This window comes from Capricornis sumatraensis, chromosome 2 (genome assembly GCF_032405125.1).
Source record: "Capricornis sumatraensis isolate serow.1 chromosome 2, serow.2, whole genome shotgun sequence".
In the NCBI taxonomy this organism is placed as follows: Eukaryota; Metazoa; Chordata; class Mammalia; order Artiodactyla; family Bovidae; genus Capricornis; species Capricornis sumatraensis.
The window spans coordinates 134,595,484-134,617,070 of record NC_091070.1 but is presented as its reverse complement, the minus strand read 5'-3'; the positions used below and the strand labels follow the sequence as shown (position 1 = coordinate 134,617,070).

Sequence of the window (21,587 nt, the reverse complement as noted above, 5' to 3'; positions counted from 1 at the left end):
TAAGAGACATTCATTAAATGTTCGTTGAATGAATGATTAAAAGAATGTCATAACTGTAATTGCTTCATTGATTTACTCATTCCTTTCCCACATCTCCCCCACGTGAAGGTAATCTCCATGAAGGCTGGGATCGTGTCCATTTTGTTCTCTACAATATCCCGCAAGCTTTGGACAGATCTGTGAAAGTAACAAGTGCAAAGCGATGTTAAAGGAAAGAGAGGGGTTCCACTAAACTGGCTGAGGGGGTCAGCGAGGCTTTGCAGATAAAACTGCGATCTCTAAACTGGAACCGAAACAGAAACCACAAGAAGGGTAAGATTTCACAAACAGAGAAAATCTCGCGAGGTGTTGGGCAGTCAAGATGGCGCTGGCATTTGCCGCCACACTTAATATGGCGACCAGGGCGCGTTCCGGGAGGAAATCACGCGAGAGTTGCATCACAGCCACAGTCAGTGAATTGAGCCGGGGGTGTGGAGCCGCCAAGATGGAGCCGGTAGCCGGTACTCCCGGCCCGCTGATCATGAACAACAAGCAGCCTCAGCCGCCGCCACCTCCGCCGCCTGCAACCGCGCAGCCTCCACCTGGGGCACCGCGGACCGCCGGAGGTCTCCTGCCTGGTGGCAAAGCCCGAGAGTTCAACCGCAACCAGCGAAAAGACTCGGAGGTCAGGAGCTTCGGGGGGCGAGGCTAGCACCAGGAGGGCGGCGGCGGTGGACCCCGGCCCCACTTCGGGGCCACTTTCGGGTCCAGGCTGGGTTTCCTGGAGGGTTCGGCAGGGGAGTTGTCATTTACAGCGAAAGGAGCAGGAAGCAAAGCTGACATCCCCGGGAGTTGGAGGCGTGAAGCTGGGGTCCCCGCCCCGAACTCTGCCGACCGGGAGAACCTCCCGGAGCCCCTGTTGGCTTTTCTGAGGCCCGGGCTGTGGGCGCGGTCTCCGGGCTCCAGCCCCTGGGAAGTCCGCCCCCTGCCCCATTTCTCGGGTGAGAGTCAGTGACCTGCGTGTGCTCTAGAGGGCGGGGCGGCTACACCCCAGACCCCCTAATCATCTCCAGCTTCTGGTCCTGTGAGTTCCGCGGCGCACGGTGGCGGGCGTGTGTGGGCTGGGAAGGGACTGGCGAGGGTTCGGAAGGCACCTCCGAGAAGGACTGAGCTAATTAATTAGCACTAATAGTATCAATACTACGCGCCTGTAGGTCGCGATGGTTGGAAAGGCGAGCAGTCTTGTTCTGCTCTGAGCTTAGCCACTGCAGATTCAGGCCACGGTTAGACAGTGCCCGGTGGTTGGTGTGCCCAGTCCACCCGATGCTGAACTGTTAAAGATCAGAAATAAATTAAACAGGCGTTGAGGCTCAACATCTCTCTTCTCTTGTTTAGTGGGCTGTTCCTCCCATTCCGGAGACACCGTAGTCTGGAGCTGACTAGTCACCTCACCCCGAGTTGAAGAATTACTCCCACTGCATTCCATTGTAGAATTCATGAATGAAGACACACACGTAGCAGCGTTTTAGGGCTTCTTAATCAGCATGTTCCCAGAGCACTTACTAGGAAATTTCTTTCACCTGAGACAGCCCTGAGGCTGATTAACAGTGAGATGCTTATTAATGAGAAGGCATTTTTTCTTGTCCAGATATAATGTATCAGGTCATACCTGACTGATGATGCTATCTTTAGACACCTGAAATCAGTACCTCTCAAGCTCTTGGTTTTGTTGGCAAGAACAAACCTCTGGTCAAACATCAAAATTTGACAAGTTCCAGTCAGATACACTTTGAGCTTGAAGTGAATTATTTGAAAAAGCAATGAAACCGACCTTTTAGTAGCCCTTGCATGATGGGCTGATTGCACATCAGTGGTGACTGCTTAATAATTTTTCAAGTATGGAGGATTTTAAAAGTGGTAGGGATGAATCCAGTTTCATCATCAGAGGCATCATAGTTGTTCAATAGTTAACAATTTTCCTAAGTGTTTCCATTAAATGTACCTTCTACCCTTTAATTTCTATATAGATTCAACACATGGAAGGTCATTCAGTGAACACACTTAAGCTGAGAGACCTGTCAAAATCTATTTTCTTAGAAATACTGATACAGCTCTCTTTTGAGTCAAAGCTGAAATCAGTAGGCTGGGAGCCTGAGGCGTGCCTGCAGAACAGGGAGGCAGGTATTTGACGAGAGCCCACTGTGCTGCATTGTTTTAATTAGTCCTTAAAAAACCTTCAAGATAGATTTTTGTCATCCTCATTACATAAATGAAGAAACTGAAGCTCGGGAACTTATGAAACTGTGCAGCCTGTTGCCTCTGAATAAGAAGTAGAGTTATTTATGTTACTCATATTTGAGGGTATGTTATGTCATTTTGTGGGTGGTCATTGTCTTCCCAAGTAGATTGTAATTAAGCTGAGGACTACCTTTTTCTTCACCTCTGTTCTTTTCCCAGAACAAGGCTTCCCAGATGGTGTATTCTCAGTACTCACATATTTCCAGCAGTAAAAAGATTCTTTGCCATAATCTCTCCTATGTGTGGGAGGGAAACCATTTCTGTTCAGCTGCCGCCTTCTCTGTCAGTTCTTACTGAAATTTGAGAGAAAGGCAGGAAGACTGAGGGTGTCAATACTTATTTTGTACTGAGCTGTTGATAGCCCACTTGCTAAGTCACTTCAGTCATGTCCGACTCTGTGTGACCCCATAGATGGAAGCCCAGGCTCCCCCGTCCCTGGGATTCTCCAGGCAAGAACACTGGAGTGGGTTGCCATTTCCTTCTCCAATGCATGAAAGTGAAAAGTGAAAGTGAAGTCGCTCAGTCGTGTCTGACCCTCAGCGATCCCATGGACTGCAGCCTTCCAGGCTCCTCCGTCCATGGGATTTTCTAGGCAGGAGTACTGGAGTGGGGTGCCATTGCCTTCTCCGTGATAGCCCACTAGCCAGAAAGAAACGAGGCTTCTAAAGCCTTAGTACCATGTGGAATGATCATTTCACTGCATGGAACACATGGAAGCTTTAGTGTTCATTTATCCAACAAGTTTTTATTTGAGTATATGCTCTTCATTCAGTCATCCATGCCAAGGACTGTGCTGAGCATTGTGAAATCATGGGTGAGAAGAATGGACACTAAACAGACGCACAGGCGCATGTATAATTATGAGTTATGATAAGTGCCATGAAGGAGTAGTGCAAGGGGCTCTGAGAGGGCTTGGTAGGGAGAGCCTAACTAACCCAGAAGACAAAACATTGTGAGAAAACGTCAGAACAGTGAAGGCAGCGATGTGCTGTAACACAGTGGAGTCTCTGGAAGCGTGTGTGTTTGTTCCTTTGGAAAACACTCGTGGTGATCTTTTACGTAACTCTCCTTTTCTCAACAGGGCTATTCTGAGTCTCCAGACCTGGAGTTTGAGTATGCTGACACAGACAAGTGGGCTGCAGAGCTCTCAGGTAAGGCAGAGGCCTTCTATTATTTGGTCTTTAATAAAATTGAGAGTGAGTATCATTTTGGAGTTCATTTTATCTCCTAGTTAGTGCTAGTAATGATATATATATATATGAAACTTACTATTAGATTCAAGCCCTTCGTATCTCATAACTTTGACTTGTCCTTTACTTTTATGAAACGTCTCCACATGGTCAGCTCGATTGGCTGTGGCCCAGTCCCACTGTGGACATTGATGTTCTTTGGCCATACACAATCCCCCTGACAGTGGTTTCTCCTCGAACGAGGAGTCCTGAGGAATGCCAGTGAGTGGGTCTGTCTCTGTGCCCATCTGTTGTTGCCACTGCTGCTCATATGTAGTATGAGATCAGCCTGAGCTGCTTCTCAGGCCTCCATAGTACAGGCCCTGTTCTCACGCCACTTGAGAGAGACATGTTCACGGTGGCAGTCAGCCTTTGGCATGGCATGGTGGGATCAGTGCGCATTGGACTGGAAATGCCAGGCTTTATGCCTAGCTGGCATCTGGTTATTGGCTGCAGGGGTAGTCAGCATTCTGTTGTGCACATTAGAGCACTGAGAACCCCTTAGTAATTAGATAGCATCGTCCAGGAGTCACTGTGACTCGGACAGAGGTGGGCCTGGAAGCAAACACCTTACCTTCTCTGCTACTTGTGGCCCTGTGATGGGACCTGGACATGGAGATAATGACCTTTTTTCTTGACAGAGCTCTATAGCTACACGGAAGGACCAGAATTCCTGATGAATCGAAAATGCTTTGAGGAGGACTTTCGGATGCACGGTGAGATGATTCCCCTGCTTCTTGGCTCCTTTCACCCTGCATCCTGAGAGCTGCAGGTTTCTGTTAGTCATCTGAATGACCTCAGTCATCGTGGAGTGGCCAGAGAAGCCTGCTGAACCATGGTTTTTCAAGGCTGGATGTGGCATGTAGGGTGGGCTTGCAGGTACCCTGGTGGGGGCTTTTCAGAAGTATGTATCATGGGGGGAACTTTATGTAATTAAAATTGCACCCAAAATAGCAGTATTTCAACCACACTTCAAATTCATGGGGCAGTGGTGTGACCTCCTCCCTTATATAAGGAGTAATTTATTTTTCTGAGCTTCTGGTCCTGTGGCAGTCCTGAATTTGATGGGTTAACACGGTGTCTGTTTCATTGGGAGGATTTTTCTGGGCTCCAGTCTAAGCAGTCTCTCTCCTGACAGTGACAGATAAGAAGTGGACTGAGCTGGACACCAACCAGCACCGCACCCACGCCATGAGGCTCCTGGATGGCTTGGAGGTCACTGCCAGGGAGAAGAGGCTCAAGGTGGCTCGGGCGATTCTCTATGTTGCCCAAGGTACTGAGTGGACACCCAGGGACCCCTGACACCAGCTTCAGTGATGCTGCCCAGTTAGATGCAGGGAGGGGCGCAGCGAGCCGTGCCCTGTGTCTGCTGCCGGGTCAGATGCGGGCAGGGGTGCAGCGAGCCGTGCCCTGTGTCCGCTGCCGGGTCAGATGCGGGCAGGGGCGCAGCGAGCCGTGCCCTGTGTCCGCTGCCCCGTCAGATGCGGGCAGGGGCGCAGCGAGCCGTGCCCTGTGTCCGCTGCCCCGTCAGATGCGGGCAGGGGCGCAGCGAGCCGTGCCCTGTGTCCGCTGCCCCGTCAGATGCGGGCAGGGGCGCAGCGAGCCGTGCCCTGTGTCTGCTGCCCCGTCAGATGCGGGCAGGGGTGCAGCGAGCCGTGCCCTGTGTCTGCAGGCACCTTTGGGGAGTGCAGCTCAGAGGCCGAGGTTCAGTCCTGGATGCGCTACAACACCTTTCTGCTCTTGGAGGTGGGCACCTTCAACGCTCTGGTGGAGCTTCTGAACATGGAAATAGAGTGAGTTCTTCTGAGGGGCTTAAGTAGAGGAAGGGGGCAGAGGGGCAGAGCTTGCAGAACTAAGCAGTTTTGAGAGGGTTAAATGGGCTGCATGGGGCTCTGTTCTGACCAGGCAGTTTGAATAATAGGCGAGATGCTGACCCAAACCTTGAAGACCAATGAGGGGCCCCGCAGCTCGCTCATACCAAAGAGCTCATTAGACAGTGCAGCTCCTGCCCAGGCCTACAGTGTTCCTCCAGAAAAAAATAAAGGTCTCTCATTGTGAACCTGCACGCTGCCTTGAGTTTCCCCTGAGCAGGAGACCAGGCACAGGCTGACACGTGGGTTCAAACAGCACCTGCTCTAGCCTTTGTCTCCACTAGTCCTTTGTTTGGTGGACAGGCCAGCAGTTGCTCATCTAAGGAAAACACCATCAATAGTAAAAGCACTCCTTGGGTGCTTGCATGTCCCAGGCATTGTTCTAAGGACACTATACATACTAATTCATTAATGACGGAGCTGCTGTTACCATCCCCATTTTGCAGATGAGGAAACTATGGCATGGAGAAATTGAGTGTCCAAGGGCACGTGGCTAGGCAGTGTTAGAGCCACGATTCCAACCTTGGCAGTCTGGTTCAGGGCCTGAGTTTTTGCCCACTGGGTCCTGTGGGCTCTTGTGCAGTTTAAGTGCATCGCATAGGGTTTTCTCACCTTGTTGGGCAGCACTTGCTGGGGGAACCACTTCTCTTGCTGCCTGGGGGAAGGCACTGACTCTCACGTCTCTCCCAAAGCAACAGTGCTGCCTGCAGCAGTGCGGTGAGGAAGCCAGCCATCTCTCTGGCTGACAGCACGGACCTGAGGTGAGGCGAGCAGCGCCCCGGGCTCCCTGAGCGATAGCCGGAGAAGGAGGGCAGGGCAGGCAGAGGCGGGCGCTCTGGGTTTCCTCGCTGTGTGTGCTGTTCTTCTGCACGCGCTAATTGCAGATGTGATGGGCTCGGTGTATGATGAGCAGGCCCTACTGAGGGCTCCCTGGGTGGGCCTGGGATGAGACCCCCAGAGGAAATCCAGGGTGGAGCCACTTAGTAGAAGTGTGGCCTCCTACCCACGCTGCTGCCAAGAGGCTTGGTGGAGTGGCTTTTTGTATTGGGATGAAGCACGTGATGTGGTTCCTTGTGTCAGCCATGTACAAGCTGTGCTTTTCATGCACAGCTTGCCCATCTGCATGGGGTTAGTCCTGACAACATCAGGATGTTTCCTGGCTGTGTCCAAAGGTTAGCAGCTGCTAAACAGCAAGATCACCTTTCCGTTTTTGTGAGGATTAGAATCCACCTCTTTTTGTGAATTTGGAAGTTTTCAGATTAGATGCTGGTGGCATTCCCTACTGTAGTTAGGGTCCCTGGCCATCGTCCTGTTCGCTACTGTTTCTTCTCCATCACGGGGTAAACACTTGCTTGTTCTCATCTTGACCATCCTCTACTTTGTCTGATCCAACACCCACTTCCTCATCTCACTCCTGCCTCTGTGTTTTTCTCATTCCAGGAAGCTTAGGGTAGTAAATGCTTTGGGCCATTCTTGCTCATATCTGGATATCCATTCAGTAGCCATTTATTAAGCACTGCTTTGAGTAAGCACTCATACCCTAGAAACACAGAATAGAAGGTCTGGTCCCAACCTTAGCACCAAGGACAAAGAAGGAAACATCACAGGTGTTTTGTGGGACTGAGTTTTCAGTGTTTTCTACCTTACAGTCCCTGCACCCCTGCCTCCACCCCCGCCCCAGCCAGCCTTTGTGTGCAGGCTTTCTCATGTCAGGTGGGATGTGAGGAAGCAAGGGGGGCTCCCTTGATTCCCCCATCCTGCCCCCTTATGAGCTGCCTCTTGTTCCCAGGGTCTTGCTCAACATCATGTACCTGATTGTGGAGACCGTTCACCAGGAGTGTGAGGGTGATAAGGCCGAGTGGAGGACGATGCGACAGACCTTCAGGGCTGAGCTGGGTAGGACGCTGGAGGCCCTGGCTGGAGGCCCTCCTGGGAACGGAGGCTGGAGGGCTTTGGGAGGGTCCTGTTGCTGCCGATGGCCCTGATACCTTGGTGTCCCCCAGGTTCCCCGCTGTACAACAATGAGCCATTTGCCATCATGCTGTTTGGGATGGTGACCAAATTTTGCAGTGGCCATGCGCCTCACTTCCCCATGAAAAAGGTTCTCTTGCTGCTCTGGAAGACAGTGTTGGTGAGCACTTCCTTGAAGGGGAACTCAGGTGCTAGGGGACAGGGGTAGAGGGAGACTTTCACTGTGTATCCTTTTGGATATTGAATTATATGAATACATAACTGCTTTAGTTGAAAAAAAAAAAAACTCTGAAAGAAGGGTCCTGGAAGGAAAGGACAAAAAAGTGTCACTTTGGGTTCACAGCAGCCAAAGAGGACTTGGTGTTTGAATCAGAATAGGTGGTTGGTTCCATGGTTTCTGGAAACTGTTTTCTGCAACCATGTAACACCTTCTCCCCAGACAGGCTGCTCTTGAACCTGGAGCTTGTAAAATGATTCGAGGCAAGATTAAAGCTGGTGTAATGGGGCCCCTCAGTCAGATGTCACTGGAAAGAAGAAAGGTTGAGCCCTAAGCCTACATTAGCCTCAGGGTATGGTGTAAAAGCTTACTTTTTTTCTAGCTAGGGAAGGATTGGGTGCAGGAAAGCAGGCTGGCCATCACCCTTGGCTTGGGGGCCATGCCCAGTAGCCAGACCCATGCCAAACCAGGAGTCCTTTTTGCTGGGAGAGCAGAGGACCTGGAGTCTGTACTCTTGTTCTCCCTGGGCCTCACCTTCCCATCTTCCATAATGGGCCAACTCTGCGGAGCCAGAGCTCAATGAGTTTAGGCCCCTTTAGAGTAGTCTACACATTTCATCTTGGCCAGAAGCCTGTTGGTTGCCTATGAAACCTCATTGAAGCCAGAGTGGAAAGCAGTTGAATTGCTCAGAAACAATGAAATGAAGCAGCCTAAAATCATTGAGCTCTACTGGGGTTTTACTTGTAGGGGGATGTTTAGATGAAGTTTTTTGTGTGTTTTGTTTTCTTAATTTGATCACCCAGCATTGTATTCCCAATTTAACTTCGAAAGACTAGCATTTGAGTGTCACCTACTTTTCTAAGAACTTGAAGGCCCTTCAGGCAGCTTTGTTGTTACTTGATGAGTCTGTGGGCCACACAGAGCCACGTGTGCTTCTGCACCAGGCTTTGTCAGCCCGTGTGTCTCTCCTCCCTGACCCCCTTTCCCCTCTCCCATGATGATGTCACTTGCTTCTCTTGGAGGTGGGCCGAGTCCCTTGTTCAGAGGTTGTGTGGTCTCTGTAAAGATGTGGTGTCACAGATGCTTTCGAGCCTGACACAGACAGGGACTGGCTTATGGACATGTTGACCTGGCTCCACACCTGTCTGATGCAGTGCACTCTGGGCGGCTTTGAGGAGCTGCAGAGCATGAAGGCCGAGAAGCGCGCCATCCTGGGGCTCCCCCCGCTGCCTGAGGACAGCATCAAGGTCATCCGCAACATGAGGGCTGCCTCACCCCCGGCCTCTGCCTCCGACCTGATTGAGCAGCAGCAGAAACGGGGCCGTCGGGAGCACAAGGTGAGGGCGACAAGGTCCCCATGACTCCTGAGAGTTCTTGGGGTGCACAGGTGCAGTGGCATGGTCCCTGGATGAGCCCTAGGTTGTTGCAGGTCCCCTCTGATCAACGAGTCGGTGTGCATGCCTTAGGGCAGGGACACTGTGTCCCCAGCCCAGGGGCCAGGATCTAGTGGGTGCTTAGGACGTGGCACTTCTGAGGGACTCTGGGGCAAGAGCTGATGTGTCACTTGGGCCCAAGACCGTGACTTGCTCTCAGGTTTTTCCCACTGCTCCTGGCTCTCTTCCTACCACCTTTCTATGTAATTGCCTCTCCAGCCTCCGTGCCCCTTTCTCGTTCGTTGGTTGGCTCTTGTCTGACCTGCCTTCCCTCTGCTTTCAGGCACTGATAAAGCAGGACAACTTGGATGCCTTCAACGAGCGGGACCCCTACAAGGCCGACGACTCTCGAGAGGAGGAGGAGGAGAACGACGATGACAGCAGTCTGGAGGGGGAGACGTTCCCCCTTGAGCGGGATGAGGTCATGCCTCCCCCAGCGCAGCACCCCCAGACCGACAGGCTGACCTGCCCGAAGGGGCTCCCGTGGGCTCCCAAGGTCAGGTGCGTCTCAGACCTCCCGAGCGCTCTTCACTCCTGAAACCAGAGTCACCATTCCCGCAGGCCTGGCATCTGGCCTGAGTTGTCACATGAGGTCCTGTGCAAGGCCAGGATGTCCTTGGCCTTGGGATGAGCCTCTCTTGAAGTGCCCAGTGCTGGCCCTGGGGGGTCAGGGTGCTAGCCTGGTAAAAGAGGCTCTTACGTGGCTCTCAAATCAGTAACGTGGATTAGCTCTTGGGTAGACGTGATGCTAGTAAAAGGAAATACGAAAAAAATTAAAACAAGGACATTTAAGTAAACCCATCTCCACTCTCCCAGGGGTTGTGTATATTTGAAAATTATAGATTAAGGAAGAATTTCTTCAGAACCATCATTAAGATGTTTGAGACACATGTGTGTGAATCTATGGATTTGAAGGTTCCTGTATGCTTATAAATGTAATCTGTTTGAAAGGGCATCGACTTAAGAAACAGATGAACATGGGAAAGGATATAGAAGTCATTTTATTGATCTAAGTAAAGCCCCAGTTTTCAGTGATCTGTGATGGGAATACAGAACAAGTCATCAGAAAATGCAAGCTAGCCTAATGGTCTGAGACAGAACAATATGACTCATATGAAAAAATGAGTAGTTTACAGCTCATTCCCATTTTAAAATTGGAAATTTCATAAATATCTGAGAAATTCTGTTGACAGACTTGTTATTAACATCAAATATGCTTGAATAAAGTACGCTTTTAAGTTTGATGTAGCACCTTGACTTTATGAGTAAATTAGTTACACTTAGTATATTTTCAGAGTATTGATCCAACAGCATTGTAAAGGACCTTAAAATAGTCTGAAGGTTTCAGTTCTTTTTTTCAAGAAGAAAAACAATTTGGGAGACTTTTTCCTTTGACTTCACAATTTCTGGACGTTCTGTGTTTTATTAACCATAATCCCTTGAGATAACTTGTAAGAAAGCCACAGTCTTTTCTTTTGGCAGAGAGAAAGACATTGAGATGTTCCTCGAGTCCAGCCGCAGCAAGTTCATAGGTTATACTCTCGGCAGGTGAGTATGATCTGAGTGCCTTTTAAAGAAAGGTAGTGGGAAGGTCACCCTCCCAGCCTCAGGTGTTTGAGGCCCAGACCTAACACAGGGCCTTTGTTCTTCTCCAGTGACACGAACACAGTGGTGGGGCTGCCCAGGCCAATCCACGAAAGCATTAAGACTCTGAAACAGGTAGGTGGCTTCAGGTATGCTTTTGGCCTAGTTTGGTCCCAAGTGAGTAAAGTGAGACCATCCTGTTGGGAGAAGCTTTTTTAGACTTCTGTCTGCCTGAAGGAACCAGGGGTGGAGGAATAGGTGGACAGTGGCAGTATCCTTGAAAACACTTTTTCATGTGTTTTACTTATTTTAACTGAGCGTTTTTTATTGGGTACTTACTGGGGTACCCATTAAAGATTATATTAACTGACAGTTGGCGTTTTAAGGGGCCTAGGAGATAGCCTCCGTTTTCCTTGCCCAAGTTCAGGGAGTTGAGTTAGAGGAGCAGGCAGGTGGAGATTCAAATGCCAGCTTTGTTGCCGATGGAGTGATATGGAGCACAGCTGCAGGAGGTGTCCTGACACCTCCCTTCCAGAGTTAGGCAGACTCGCCTGCCCAGACCAGAGAGGGCTGGAGCCCTGCTCAGCCTAGGCAAGGAGCAGAAGAGTGCACAGGCTTTTCTTTTTCCTTAAGAGAGAAGAGAAAGAGGTTGAGTGAGACTGTCCTGTTCCTCCCCCCATGCTGGCCAGTCAGGAAGGGGAGGAGTGAGTGGGGGGCGGTGGGGAGAGACCAGGGTGTTTGGTACACACGTGTCTCTCCAATGGGAGGAAACAGTACAGTGAGGAAGAGGGCTGTCCCCTAAGAGTGTATCTGCAATATAAGTGTTCATATGTTTTTGACATATATTTCCGAAATTTGTAGTACTAGGTGGGCCTCAGGCAGCTAGGCTTCTTGAGTACTTGAGTCCTTGATTCTGCTTTTAAGTTTCCTCCTATAGCTGTAGCTATCTGCAAGTCCCCTCCTCTCCTTTAATTTGCCTGTTTCCCCCTAACCTGTTCTGTGCTTTCTTTATACTAGTTTTAAGAGACAGGTGCCCGCTTAGAAAAATATTTTGGGTTGGGGTTTTAGTTCAGGATCTCTGTGGTGACTTAGCCCTCTTTGAGAAGATGATGTTTGAAGAAAACTGCATGGGGTCTTTCCCAGGTGTGGGCATTTGGCCAGAGAACGCGAGGTGTTTGCCCTAATGTCTCTTTCCCTCTCTTTCTAGCACAAGTACACGTCGATTGCAGAGGTCCAGGCACAGATGGAGGAGGAGTACCTCCGCTCTCCTCTCTCGGGGGTGAGTTGGGGGCCTTCCTCAGCTCACAGGATCCCAGCCGTTCCCAGCACTGTATAGGCCTAGGCTGCAGAGCATCCTGGCCTGCCCTCACATAGCTCCCAGTCTGGCTCCCGCTGCAGGGCTGCTGCGTGTCGGGTGCAGGGGTAAGAGCACAGACTCTGGGCCCGCCACCTACTTCTCAATCCCAGCTCCACCCCTTGGTGGATGGTGACTTAGGCAAGGTACTCGATCTCCTCCTGCTTTCCCTTCCTAGCCTGTTAAATGGAAATAACGATGGTGCTTTCTTCATAGAGTTGTACTAAGGATTCATTGTGTCTTTACAAGTGAAGTACCTGGCACATTTTGTTATTAAAAGTTTGTGATCATCATTAGCATTGTCGTTTACGTCCATACTTACAGATTCTCCTCCAGCCAGCTAGCAGGCTAGCTCAGGAGAGCATTGTCAGGACCAGGCTTTGTATCAGTGCCCCTTGTATGCATTGTGTTGAAAGGGAGAAGAGGAAGTTGAACAGGTCCCTGCAGAAACTCTCTACCAAGGCTTGCTCCCCAGCCTGCCACAGTACATGGTGAGTGCGCACCTCTGAGAGCTCTGCCTGCCATGTGGTCACCGCCCCACAACAGGCCTTGAGAGCATGCCACCGGTGTCCTTGAGCCCCTCCTTTTGCCCCCTAAGCACCTCTAAAAGCACCGCCTCTCAGGAGTTTATGCTGCCTGGGGCCCTCTCAGCCATGCTGTGTGAATGTCTGCTCCTTGCCAGATAGCGCTACTAAAGATCCTGCTGGCTGCAGCTCCCACCTCGAAGGCCAAAACAGACTCAATCAACATCCTAGCTGACGTCCTGCCTGAGGAGATGCCGTGAGTATCAAGTCTTGAGTGTTGAGGATGTACAGAAAGGGGACGTGTTTGCTGGGTGGTGGTGGTTCTTTGTTTTGTTGTTGCTGCTGCCGCTGCTGTTACATTAGCTCAGCTTCTCTGCAGATTAACTTTAGGGTATTCTTGGTTTAGAAGAAAGAAAATGTACTGGGTAAAATAATTAGTTTTACGGCTTGTGGGGACACTTTCATCTAATTGGCCTGGATTCTAGTGTAAACTCTGCAACTGAGTGAATAGGAGACGTCACTTCCTCTTCCTCCTCTGTTAAATGAATAGGGCTGTGTCTGACATTTTCCCAAGTGCTCCCTTGAAAGCTATGTGATTAGGACATTCAGGACATACAGTTTAAGCTTCTGCACAAAAATCAGCCACTGGAGCTGGGTGTAGATTCTGTACTATTCACCAGTGAACTGGCGTGAAAAATATTTTTGAACGTCCCAGGGTAATAGTGAAATCTCTAGGGGTTCTTCCTCCCTGAGGCCCTGACCTCATGTTTTTGATCTGAGAGTACAAACTCAGATCACGTTCTACTTTGAGAAGGACCTGGGCACCTGATCTCCTGCCTGCCTGCCAGGACTGCCCCGCTCTGAGCCTAACTCCCTGGTGGGCTGGCCACTTGAGTCTAGTGGTGACAGCCAGTGAGGGAGTAGGCGGGTTGGCTAACACCAAAGGGGATGTTAGAGAATGCCAGGGCATCTGATGGGTCTTGGAAAAAGGATTCCAGAGTCAAATATTAAATCTCCTCTTACAAAGATTTATAGTTAACTCCTTAATTAAGAACTTAACTCCTAAATTAAGCAACTGATTTAAGTAAATGCTTCCTAAATTTATCTGACTCCGAACCCCTTTTCCCCATAACAAGAGCCATCTCAATATGCTGGTATTCCAACAGAACATGCTCTGAGAAACACAAGTACGTATGATGGCAGAAGCCTAAGGAAGATCTTGAGATGAGAAGTTCAGTTTTGGAGGAAAAGCAGGGAAATAGGCTAAGACTATGGGGCATCAGAAGGAAGGAGTCAGGTGTACTGAGCTAGATTGCTTGGGAGGTGGGTGGGAGGAGCCAGGCCTAACCTCTGAGATGTCCCTAGGGTGGAGGGTTAGGTGGGAGCTCTGCCCCGAGAAGGCTCAGGAGTCCTGTCTCCTGGGAGCGCCAGGCAGGAGGTGCTGCACATGCTGGGGCCTCACCCAGGGTTGTGCTTCTAGCACCACAGTGCTGCAGAGCATGAAGCTGGGAGTGGATGTGAACCGCCACAAAGAGGTCATCGTTAAGGCCATTTCTGCCGTCCTGCTGCTGTTGCTAAAGCACTTCAAGCTGAACCACGTCTATCAGGTATCTACAGCCCCTTCCTTCTGTCCACGGGTCAGGGCCTTGGGCAGTGCCGCTCCTCCGGCCCCAAAGAACAGAGGCTTGGCCTTCAAACCTCCCTGAGCTCTGCGCAAACGTGCAGATAAACAGTCCTCTACTCGAGGCTTTTTATCACGAGAGAAAGGGTGAAATCCCAACTGCTGCTGCTGCTAAGTCTCTCCAGTAGTGTCCGACTCTGTGCGGCCTCATAGGCGGCAGCCTGGCAGGCTCCCCCGTCCCGGGGATAAGGGGCATGCTTATTTTTTCTCCTGTTGCTTTCAGTTTGAGTACATGGCTCAGCACCTGGTGTTTGCCAACTGCATCCCTTTGATCCTAAAGTTCTTCAATCAAAACATTATGTCCTACATCACTGCCAAGAACAGGTGATAAGGACCAGGGATCAGGAAGGGGTGGGTATGGCCAGATGGCAGGGCTCCTAGCTGGCCTCTTCCACTGAGCCCAGTCAGCATCCACAAGCTGGTGCTCTACCAGATGTCAGGACCCAAAGATGAAAGAGACGTGGTCTATAGAAAACGCCAGTTTGTCATACCTGAGTCTGGCTAGTCTGGTGACATAGGGGGCTCAGTCTGTCTGTGCCTGGGTGGGAGGGTTCTCATCCTGGGCTCTAGTACTGCCCTCAGTCCTTCTGTGTCCCCCATTCTTTTGAGGAGCCTGGCGGGGCTGCCTGCTGCTCCCAGGAGCTCGGCCATGTGCACTGTGATGGCTTGTCTGCTCTTACCCCACCCCGTCACCTGGTGCCAGCTGTACTTCACACTGACTGCTTGTCACTGTGATACACCACAAGCTGAGCTGTTAGCCAGACACAGTCTCCAGGAGGGGTTTGGCATAAATTAATTGCCTTGAGAAATCAACCACCAGCCCCAGGTTTATTGCTGTGAGGGATACCATGCTCTCTCCACCCCTCACAAGATTACAAGCTTGTCTCTGGCTACAAAGGGGTCTTACGAGCGCTCTCGTAGCAGGTGTTTCCCTGTCAGGGTAGAGCAGACAAGGCAGTTTGCTGTTTCTGCTTCGGCACGCCAGAGAGGAAAGCCAGGAGCCAGCGGCCGTTCTGCCAGGCCCCAGCCCTTGCTCATGGTGGGTGCCTTGTTGTCTTGCTCCCTGCAGCATCTCTGTCCTGGACTACCCTCACTGTGTGGTGCACGAGCTGCCAGAGCTGACTGCCGAGAGTCTGGTGAGTAGCTGGCCTCTGCCCCAGTGCTTCCTCTGGGTAAGGGCTGGACTGGAGAGCCTGCCCCCTCACCTGGGGGAAAGGTGTCTTCACAGGTCAGCTCACTGTTGAGTGCCTGGCTTTTGAAGCACTGACATTGCATAGGAGGACCAGGAAGGGGACCTTGTAGGAACATTTGGATTTAGAAATTGTTTTGTCAGGACTGTGGTCTTCAGGGGCTGCTGACCCAGAGCTCACCTGGTCGAGTTGTTTCCTTCTCCCCACGCTGGAACTCTGGGGCCACAGCTCTGAGGGAGCCTGGGTGCCCCAGGTAGTGGGGCCTGAGGCCAGAGCCCCCAGTGTCATGCTCCACGTTCCCTGCAGGAAGATTCTCGGGAGCACCCCCTACCCTCTGCCAGCTTCTGGGATGGCATGCCCCTGGGCTGAGGAGAGGAGAGAGTTCCTGGTGCCCACGTGGAGTGACCCGCAGTGCTGAGGTCATATATGGGAGGGCCTGGGAAACTGGGGGCGCCTGCAGCTGTGCAGGAGATGATGGTTGCTGGGTTTTCCCTGCAGGAAGCAGGTGACAATAACCAGTTTTGCTGGAGAAACCTCTTTTCTTGTATTAATCTGCTTCGGATCTTGAACAAGCTGACAAAATGGAAGCATTCGAGGACGATGGTGAGTCAGCACAGCCAGCAGGCATGAGTCCCGGAGCTTAAAGCAGAGTGACACCCACCGTCCTGTCCCCTTCACGTGGGGGCAGGGAGTGCCCAGGGTTGCTGGAGCAGCCGCATCCTCCTCACCTAACTTTCCTGTAGCCACATCTTTACATGTTGAGGTGGATCCCTGGTTCCTCGATGAGTTGAACTGGAAGCTAGAAGAGGCGCAGTCAAGCACTGACACAAATTCACGTGTAATATAGAAGGAATTTTGAATAGCCTCTTAATCTCCACTGGTAACATAACCAGGGTTCTGAGAATCGTCTCAACTCTGAGTCTGTGGATGCCTCAGGTGGGGAGGCCCACTAACCCCCTGGAATTGTATGTACCTGCACATAGGGATACTTTGGGTGATGGACTCCATAGCTTTCTTCAGATTCCAGAACGACCCATAACTCGGGTGACCAACCATGCAGGTTTGCCTGGGACTTGCCTAGTTTTAGCCAGGAGACTTTAGTGGAAGTCATATGTCCCAAGAAACTCTTTAGTCTGAGGAAGACTGCGACAGTTGGTCGCCCTGCCTGTAACCCGGAGGGGCAGCAGTGGATTTATTTCTGCGCTCAACACAGCCTCCCTCATGCCTCTTTCCAGATGCTGGTGGTGTTCAAGTCAGCCCCCATCTTGAAGCGGGCCCTGAAAGTGAAGCAGGCCATGATGCAGCTGTACGTGCTGAAGCTGCTCAAGGTGCAGACCAAGTATCTGGGGCGGCAGTGGCGAAAGAGCAACATGAAGACCATGTCTGCCATCTACCAGAAGGTGCGGCATCGGCTGAACGACGACTGGGCCTACGGCAACGGTGAGGCTCCGTGTGAGGCGAGGGAAGGGAGTGGGGCACGGTCACAGCTCTTCCTTTGCTCTCAAGTTTCCCTCCGAGCAACCTGGAAGTGCCCGCTCCTGCTTCTGTAGCATCAGAATGGGACGCCCAGGAAGGGCTTGGAGAGACTACCAGGCTTGTCTGTGGTCATCCCTGCTCCTCTCTGTGCCTCCGGTTCCCTTTCCAGGAATTGTCACAAGCCTTTATCCAACCTCTCGTCCTTTCTTTCACCCCCGCAGCTGCCTTGGTTCTGGTCACCGAAATTCTCGCAGCTCCTAATGGCCTCCCTGCCTCTGGTTCCTTTCCCTTCATCAGTGCCTCAGACTGCCCTAGTGATATTTATAAAACCCAGACCCGGTGGTGGTATCTCTCTGAGTGTAATCCTTCTCTTGACTTCTGATTTCCCTAAGAATTAGAGCCAAACTCTTAGCACATAGGGCCCACACATGGTCCCTCCCTGTCCTCTGTAATCTGGTCCACTTCCTCAGCCCAGCCTCCATCACACCTGGGGCTCTGAGCACGTTGGCCATCCTGCCCCGGACTTTGTCCCTCTCCTGGCAGGGTGCCTCCCTGTAGCCCTCTGTACATGTTCCTCCCCTCCCGCCTTGGCCTCCCTGGCAGAGTGGGTCTTCCTGGTATCCCCAAGCATGCTGTCGCACCCTTAGACTTCCTGACCACAGCACCAGGGCCACGTGACCGCATCTGCACTCCCAGCGCCCTGAATTTGTAGAGGCAAGGTGGCCCACAGCACCCGGTCAGGGATTTGAGAGAATAAGCAAACGGGGGTATCTGCAGGTTCCTGCTTCTTACCTGGGAGAGCCAGGGGGAATGTGACTTTCAGAGAAGTGTGCTGTCCTCCTGGCTTTCCTTCAGCAGACCCACATGAACTGCTGTGTAGCCTCTTTCTCCGTAGCTCTGGCGTTTCCCCTTTGACCTGACCTTTCCTGTGTACCTAGGAAAGAAGTCCTGTAAGTCTTCCCGAGGGTTGGGCTTGGAGGTTTCCTGCTATTGGTTGACATTGAACTGGCCAAGCCCAGGCCCGCATGGCCCTGGGCTGCAGTGACCCCAAGGGGAGCTGCCGCAAGGCTTTGGCTCTCGACATAACATGTCCTCCTGCTTCGTCATAGATCTTGATGCCCGGCCTTGGGACTTCCAGGCAGAGGAGTGTGCCCTCCGTGCCAACATTGAGCGCTTCAACGCCCGGCGCTACGACCGGGCCCACAGCAACCCCGACTTTCTTCCTGTGGATAACTGCCTGCAAAGTGTCCTGGGCCAGCGGGTGGACCTCCCTGAGGACTTCCAGATGAACTATGACCTCTGGTTAGAAAGGGAGGTCTTCTCCAAGCCCATTTCCTGGGAAGAGCTGCTGCAGTGAGGCTCCTGGGTGGGAGGCTGAAAATGAAAGAAGGGGTGATCTCCAGGTACCCCAGGGGCTGTCCTGGTTCCTTGCTGCAGTGCTCCCTTCCTCCTGCAGGTGGCAGCACATCCCTACTGTGCCCTTCCGAGCCAGTGCTGGGCTGGTGAGCAAGTCTGGCTCTGGCTTCTCTTTGATTCCCAGGGTCCTGCTCGGGAGTGGCCATCTCTCTGCTTGAGATCCTCTCTTCCTTCACTCTTCCTTGCCCTCCTCTCTTGGACATAGTTGGTTGCAGCTCCTTTGTCATTCCACCGAAGGCTGGAATGGGCTGGGAATGCACCGTGTCTGAATTTCAGGGGTCATGCTCCCTCTTCTGAGACACAAATCCTTGGCATGTCAGCTTGCCAGAGAAGGAGGGCTTGGGATTAGAGTGGAATCTTGGCCTTGCTCTGGGGGTTTCTGATGTCATTCCAGCCTCTTGCTAGGTTTCATCCAGAAGCAATTACAGAGGCTCCTGCAGCTGCCTCAGCACTTCGGTTTTGGATAGGGTTAGGGGAGGAGAAGCAGCTTCCCTTAATCGGAGGGGCCATTTTCTTTTCCTGGTGTGCAAGGTTTGTAAATATCTATATATAAATCTGTGTATTCTCGTGTCATGTTGAGGTTTTTAATGTGTTTGTGTATTCTGTTTACATTAAAAGGAAGCAAAACCAACGCCCATTGCCTTGTCTGCAGGAAACATGGCCCCTGAACATCTCCTCCAGCTCTAGAAAGTGGATTTTCTTGCCAGCATTGATAGATCACTCCCTTGTCCCTGCCAAACTGCCCACTTTTCCCATCTGAGGGGGAAGCAGAGGGGGAGTTGGTACTTAGCCCAAGTGTTCTTGTCCCAGTCAGTCTGGTTTTGCTCCAGGGCTTCCAGCCCCAGGGCTCAGGGTTGCTGAAGTGATAAGTTGTCTGCACCCCCCTGGGCTAGAGAGAATTCCACTAGGAGCCCCAGGTTTCTCTGGCTCACACCCTTGAGCTGGCCTCAGCCAAACCAATTCCAGTACTAGGAGGGGAGGGGCCAGGTCAGAGAAGGGGTGGACTGTCCTGGGCCCTCACTGGGCAGGTGCTTGAGACTGAGAGGAGACTTAAGTGCCCAGAGCCTGGGGAAGCAGACCATCAGGAGTCCTGGGAAAGAGAGGGTCTGCAGGCCCACGTGGCTAAAGAAGCAGCAAGGCGCACCTTTGTGCCCAGCGTCAGTGTGAGGCCTCCTGGAGCCTGCCTCCGGCCTTCAGGTCCCTGGATACGTCTGCCTCCACCTTGCTTGATCTTGAGGCTCTGCTTCTGAGGATCTTATGTTCTGATGCTGGGAAAGGGTGTTCCCTTTTCAGAACTGCTTCAAGTTTCCTTATCTTATTTATAGGCCATGTATGGGGTTTTTCTAAGTCTCCAAGGGGTCTTGACTTATAAAGGAAGTGTATTCTGAGGGAATTCTCCCCTTTGTTCGCTCCCCATTCAGTACCTGCCCATTGAGATTCAGTCCAGGCCCAGAGCTGGGCTTCCAGGACAGGCCTTGACTCACCAGCGTGATTATGAGCAGCCTGGTGGAGCCAGCGGTGTGCTCCATATGTCAGTCACATGGCCTAGGAGATGGAAGGTCCCTGCAGTTGTCCTTTACCACAAAGTAACTTGCACGGGACAAGGGGATTCAACACAATTTATGTGTACATTGTGGATTCTCTGCTGTTTTGTAGTAGGATCAATAGCAAGTGTGTATTTTGAGACTGCAGTTTGAGTAAGATAAATTTTCACATTCTTATTTCACCATGTAGCCTGGCTCCCTGAACCCACCTAGCTGAGGCTTTGACCTCCTTCCCGGTTTTTTATTTCCCCAGTCTCTCCTCTGAAGCTTCATCTTAACAAAGGTGCCATTTTCTCTCTTGGTTTGCAAAGGTCTAAATATCTTCCTATATATCTATACAGAATGGACACACAATATCAAAGCTGCACGGGCCAGTAACGCTTGGGCAGGTGAATCCTACATCTGCTGGCCTGGGAGGGGAAAGGCCTTAACCATGGCCACAGAGAGTGCTCTGGGCAGACTGGCCATTTGAAGCCAGGTCTGGGTGTCCTGAGTGTCCAGGTGAACAAGACACCACGCTCTTACTTTCCTTGAGAAGCTCACAGTTGATGGAGAGCTGGCCGGAAAAGCAAGTGGAAGCAGTATGTGGTGGAGACAGACGTCTGGGGGGCCTCACAGGGCCCGTTGCTCCCAGCCAGTGCCCTCCTGCTGGGCAAGGGGCAAGGCGAGGGGAGCCTTCAGTTGTTGAGGGGAAGGCGGGGGCTCCAGCACCAGGAACAAGGGCTCCCAGAGCGCATGCTTTGTGCTCACAGCAGGGATGAGCTGGTGGCCAAGGCTGTTCTCCCCCTGCTACATACAGGAAATGTCCAGTTCCTGAGGATGCTGGGCTCCGTTCCTGTCCGGGGCTACAGAGTCTGTGCATCGGGTTTATAATTCAGGCTGATGTGTAAAGGATTGGGAGCGCCTGGGGCTGAAGATTGAATGGCTGTAATAAGCAGCATTTCCTGATGCTGGATTGAGACTGGAAGCTGAGACTGAAGGGCATGCTAGCTAGGGCTCTCCTCTCCGGGTCTGGTGTCTGAGCCCCTGCCAGGATCAAGATCTAGGGCTTCTCTGGGTGGGACCCACAGGAGCAGAGAGGAGCCTTAGCAGAGGGAGCCCAAGCCTAGCTCCTCTCAAGATTCCAAGTGGGGCCACTTCCCTTCTCCTTTTCTCAAAGGGTGGACTAGAGCCCCCAACCTGGCCTTGACTAGGCTGAAGAGTGAGGCTGGGGGCAGGGGCGTCTGGAGACCTGGGGGCTGTGTCTTGGGGTGAGACGCCTAGGGTGTGGAGGAGGAGGAGGGGAGGACGGGAGGACGGCTAATGGGAAGCAGGTGGAAGGGCTGCCCGAGTCCCAGCCAGGGGACAGGCCGGCTGGGATGGCCCAGTCAGTGGGAGAACCCGTCAACTCGCAGATAATCCCAGCGAACAGGCTCTGGGATGCCCATTCATATTCATTATGTGTGAAGTGGGCGGTTGTAAAGTTAGCTTTCTCTTCATTTGGCTGTCACTAGACAGAAAAATATGAGCTGTGGGCAGATGCCCCTGGATGGGGGCCAGCAGCTGGTCTCCGGCCTCCCTGTGCCCTCCCCCACCAGGGCCTCCCTCCCGCACAGGGCCCGCTGCGGCTCTGCCCGCCTCTCCCGCCCTTGCTGCCTTGATCTCTGACTCGACTTTGTGTTCTCTTTCTGTCTCTTTCCCACTTGTTTCCTTTGCTTTCACAGACTCCTTCCTCTTCCCTCTTTCTGAGCTGTGAGAGAGAGGGGTCGTGGTTTTTCTTGACCACCGCTCTGTGTCTGGCAGCCAGCACAAGACATGGCTCAAGTGGGCACTTAGTATCT

At 51.9% G+C, this 21,587-nt stretch overlaps 1 protein-coding gene across 2 annotated transcripts; it reads left to right on the top strand.

Moving 5' to 3' along the window:
• Window positions 1-484: 484 nt before the first annotated feature.
• STRIP1 (striatin interacting protein 1) lies at window positions 485-18,778 on the top strand. 2 transcript variants are annotated; one of them, XM_068964294.1, is made up of 21 exons: window positions 485-664; window positions 3,359-3,428; window positions 4,148-4,222; window positions 4,645-4,779; window positions 5,179-5,299; window positions 6,070-6,138; window positions 7,167-7,273; window positions 7,381-7,508; window positions 8,720-8,902; window positions 9,282-9,499; window positions 10,481-10,546; window positions 10,654-10,717; window positions 11,790-11,861; window positions 12,353-12,427; window positions 12,619-12,716; window positions 13,941-14,067; window positions 14,365-14,465; window positions 15,211-15,277; window positions 15,830-15,934; window positions 16,567-16,771; window positions 17,917-18,778. In XM_068964294.1, the coding sequence occupies exons 1-21, from the start codon at window positions 485-487 to the stop codon at window positions 18,162-18,164; spliced, it is 2,514 nt and encodes an 837-aa protein (XP_068820395.1). In that variant the 3' UTR covers window positions 18,165-18,778. The 2 variants fall into 2 exon arrangements, with proteins under 2 accessions (XP_068820395.1, XP_068820396.1); XM_068964295.1 differs by having other exon boundaries at window positions 496-664; window positions 8,720-8,908.
• Window positions 18,779-21,587: the final 2,809 nt, after the last annotated feature.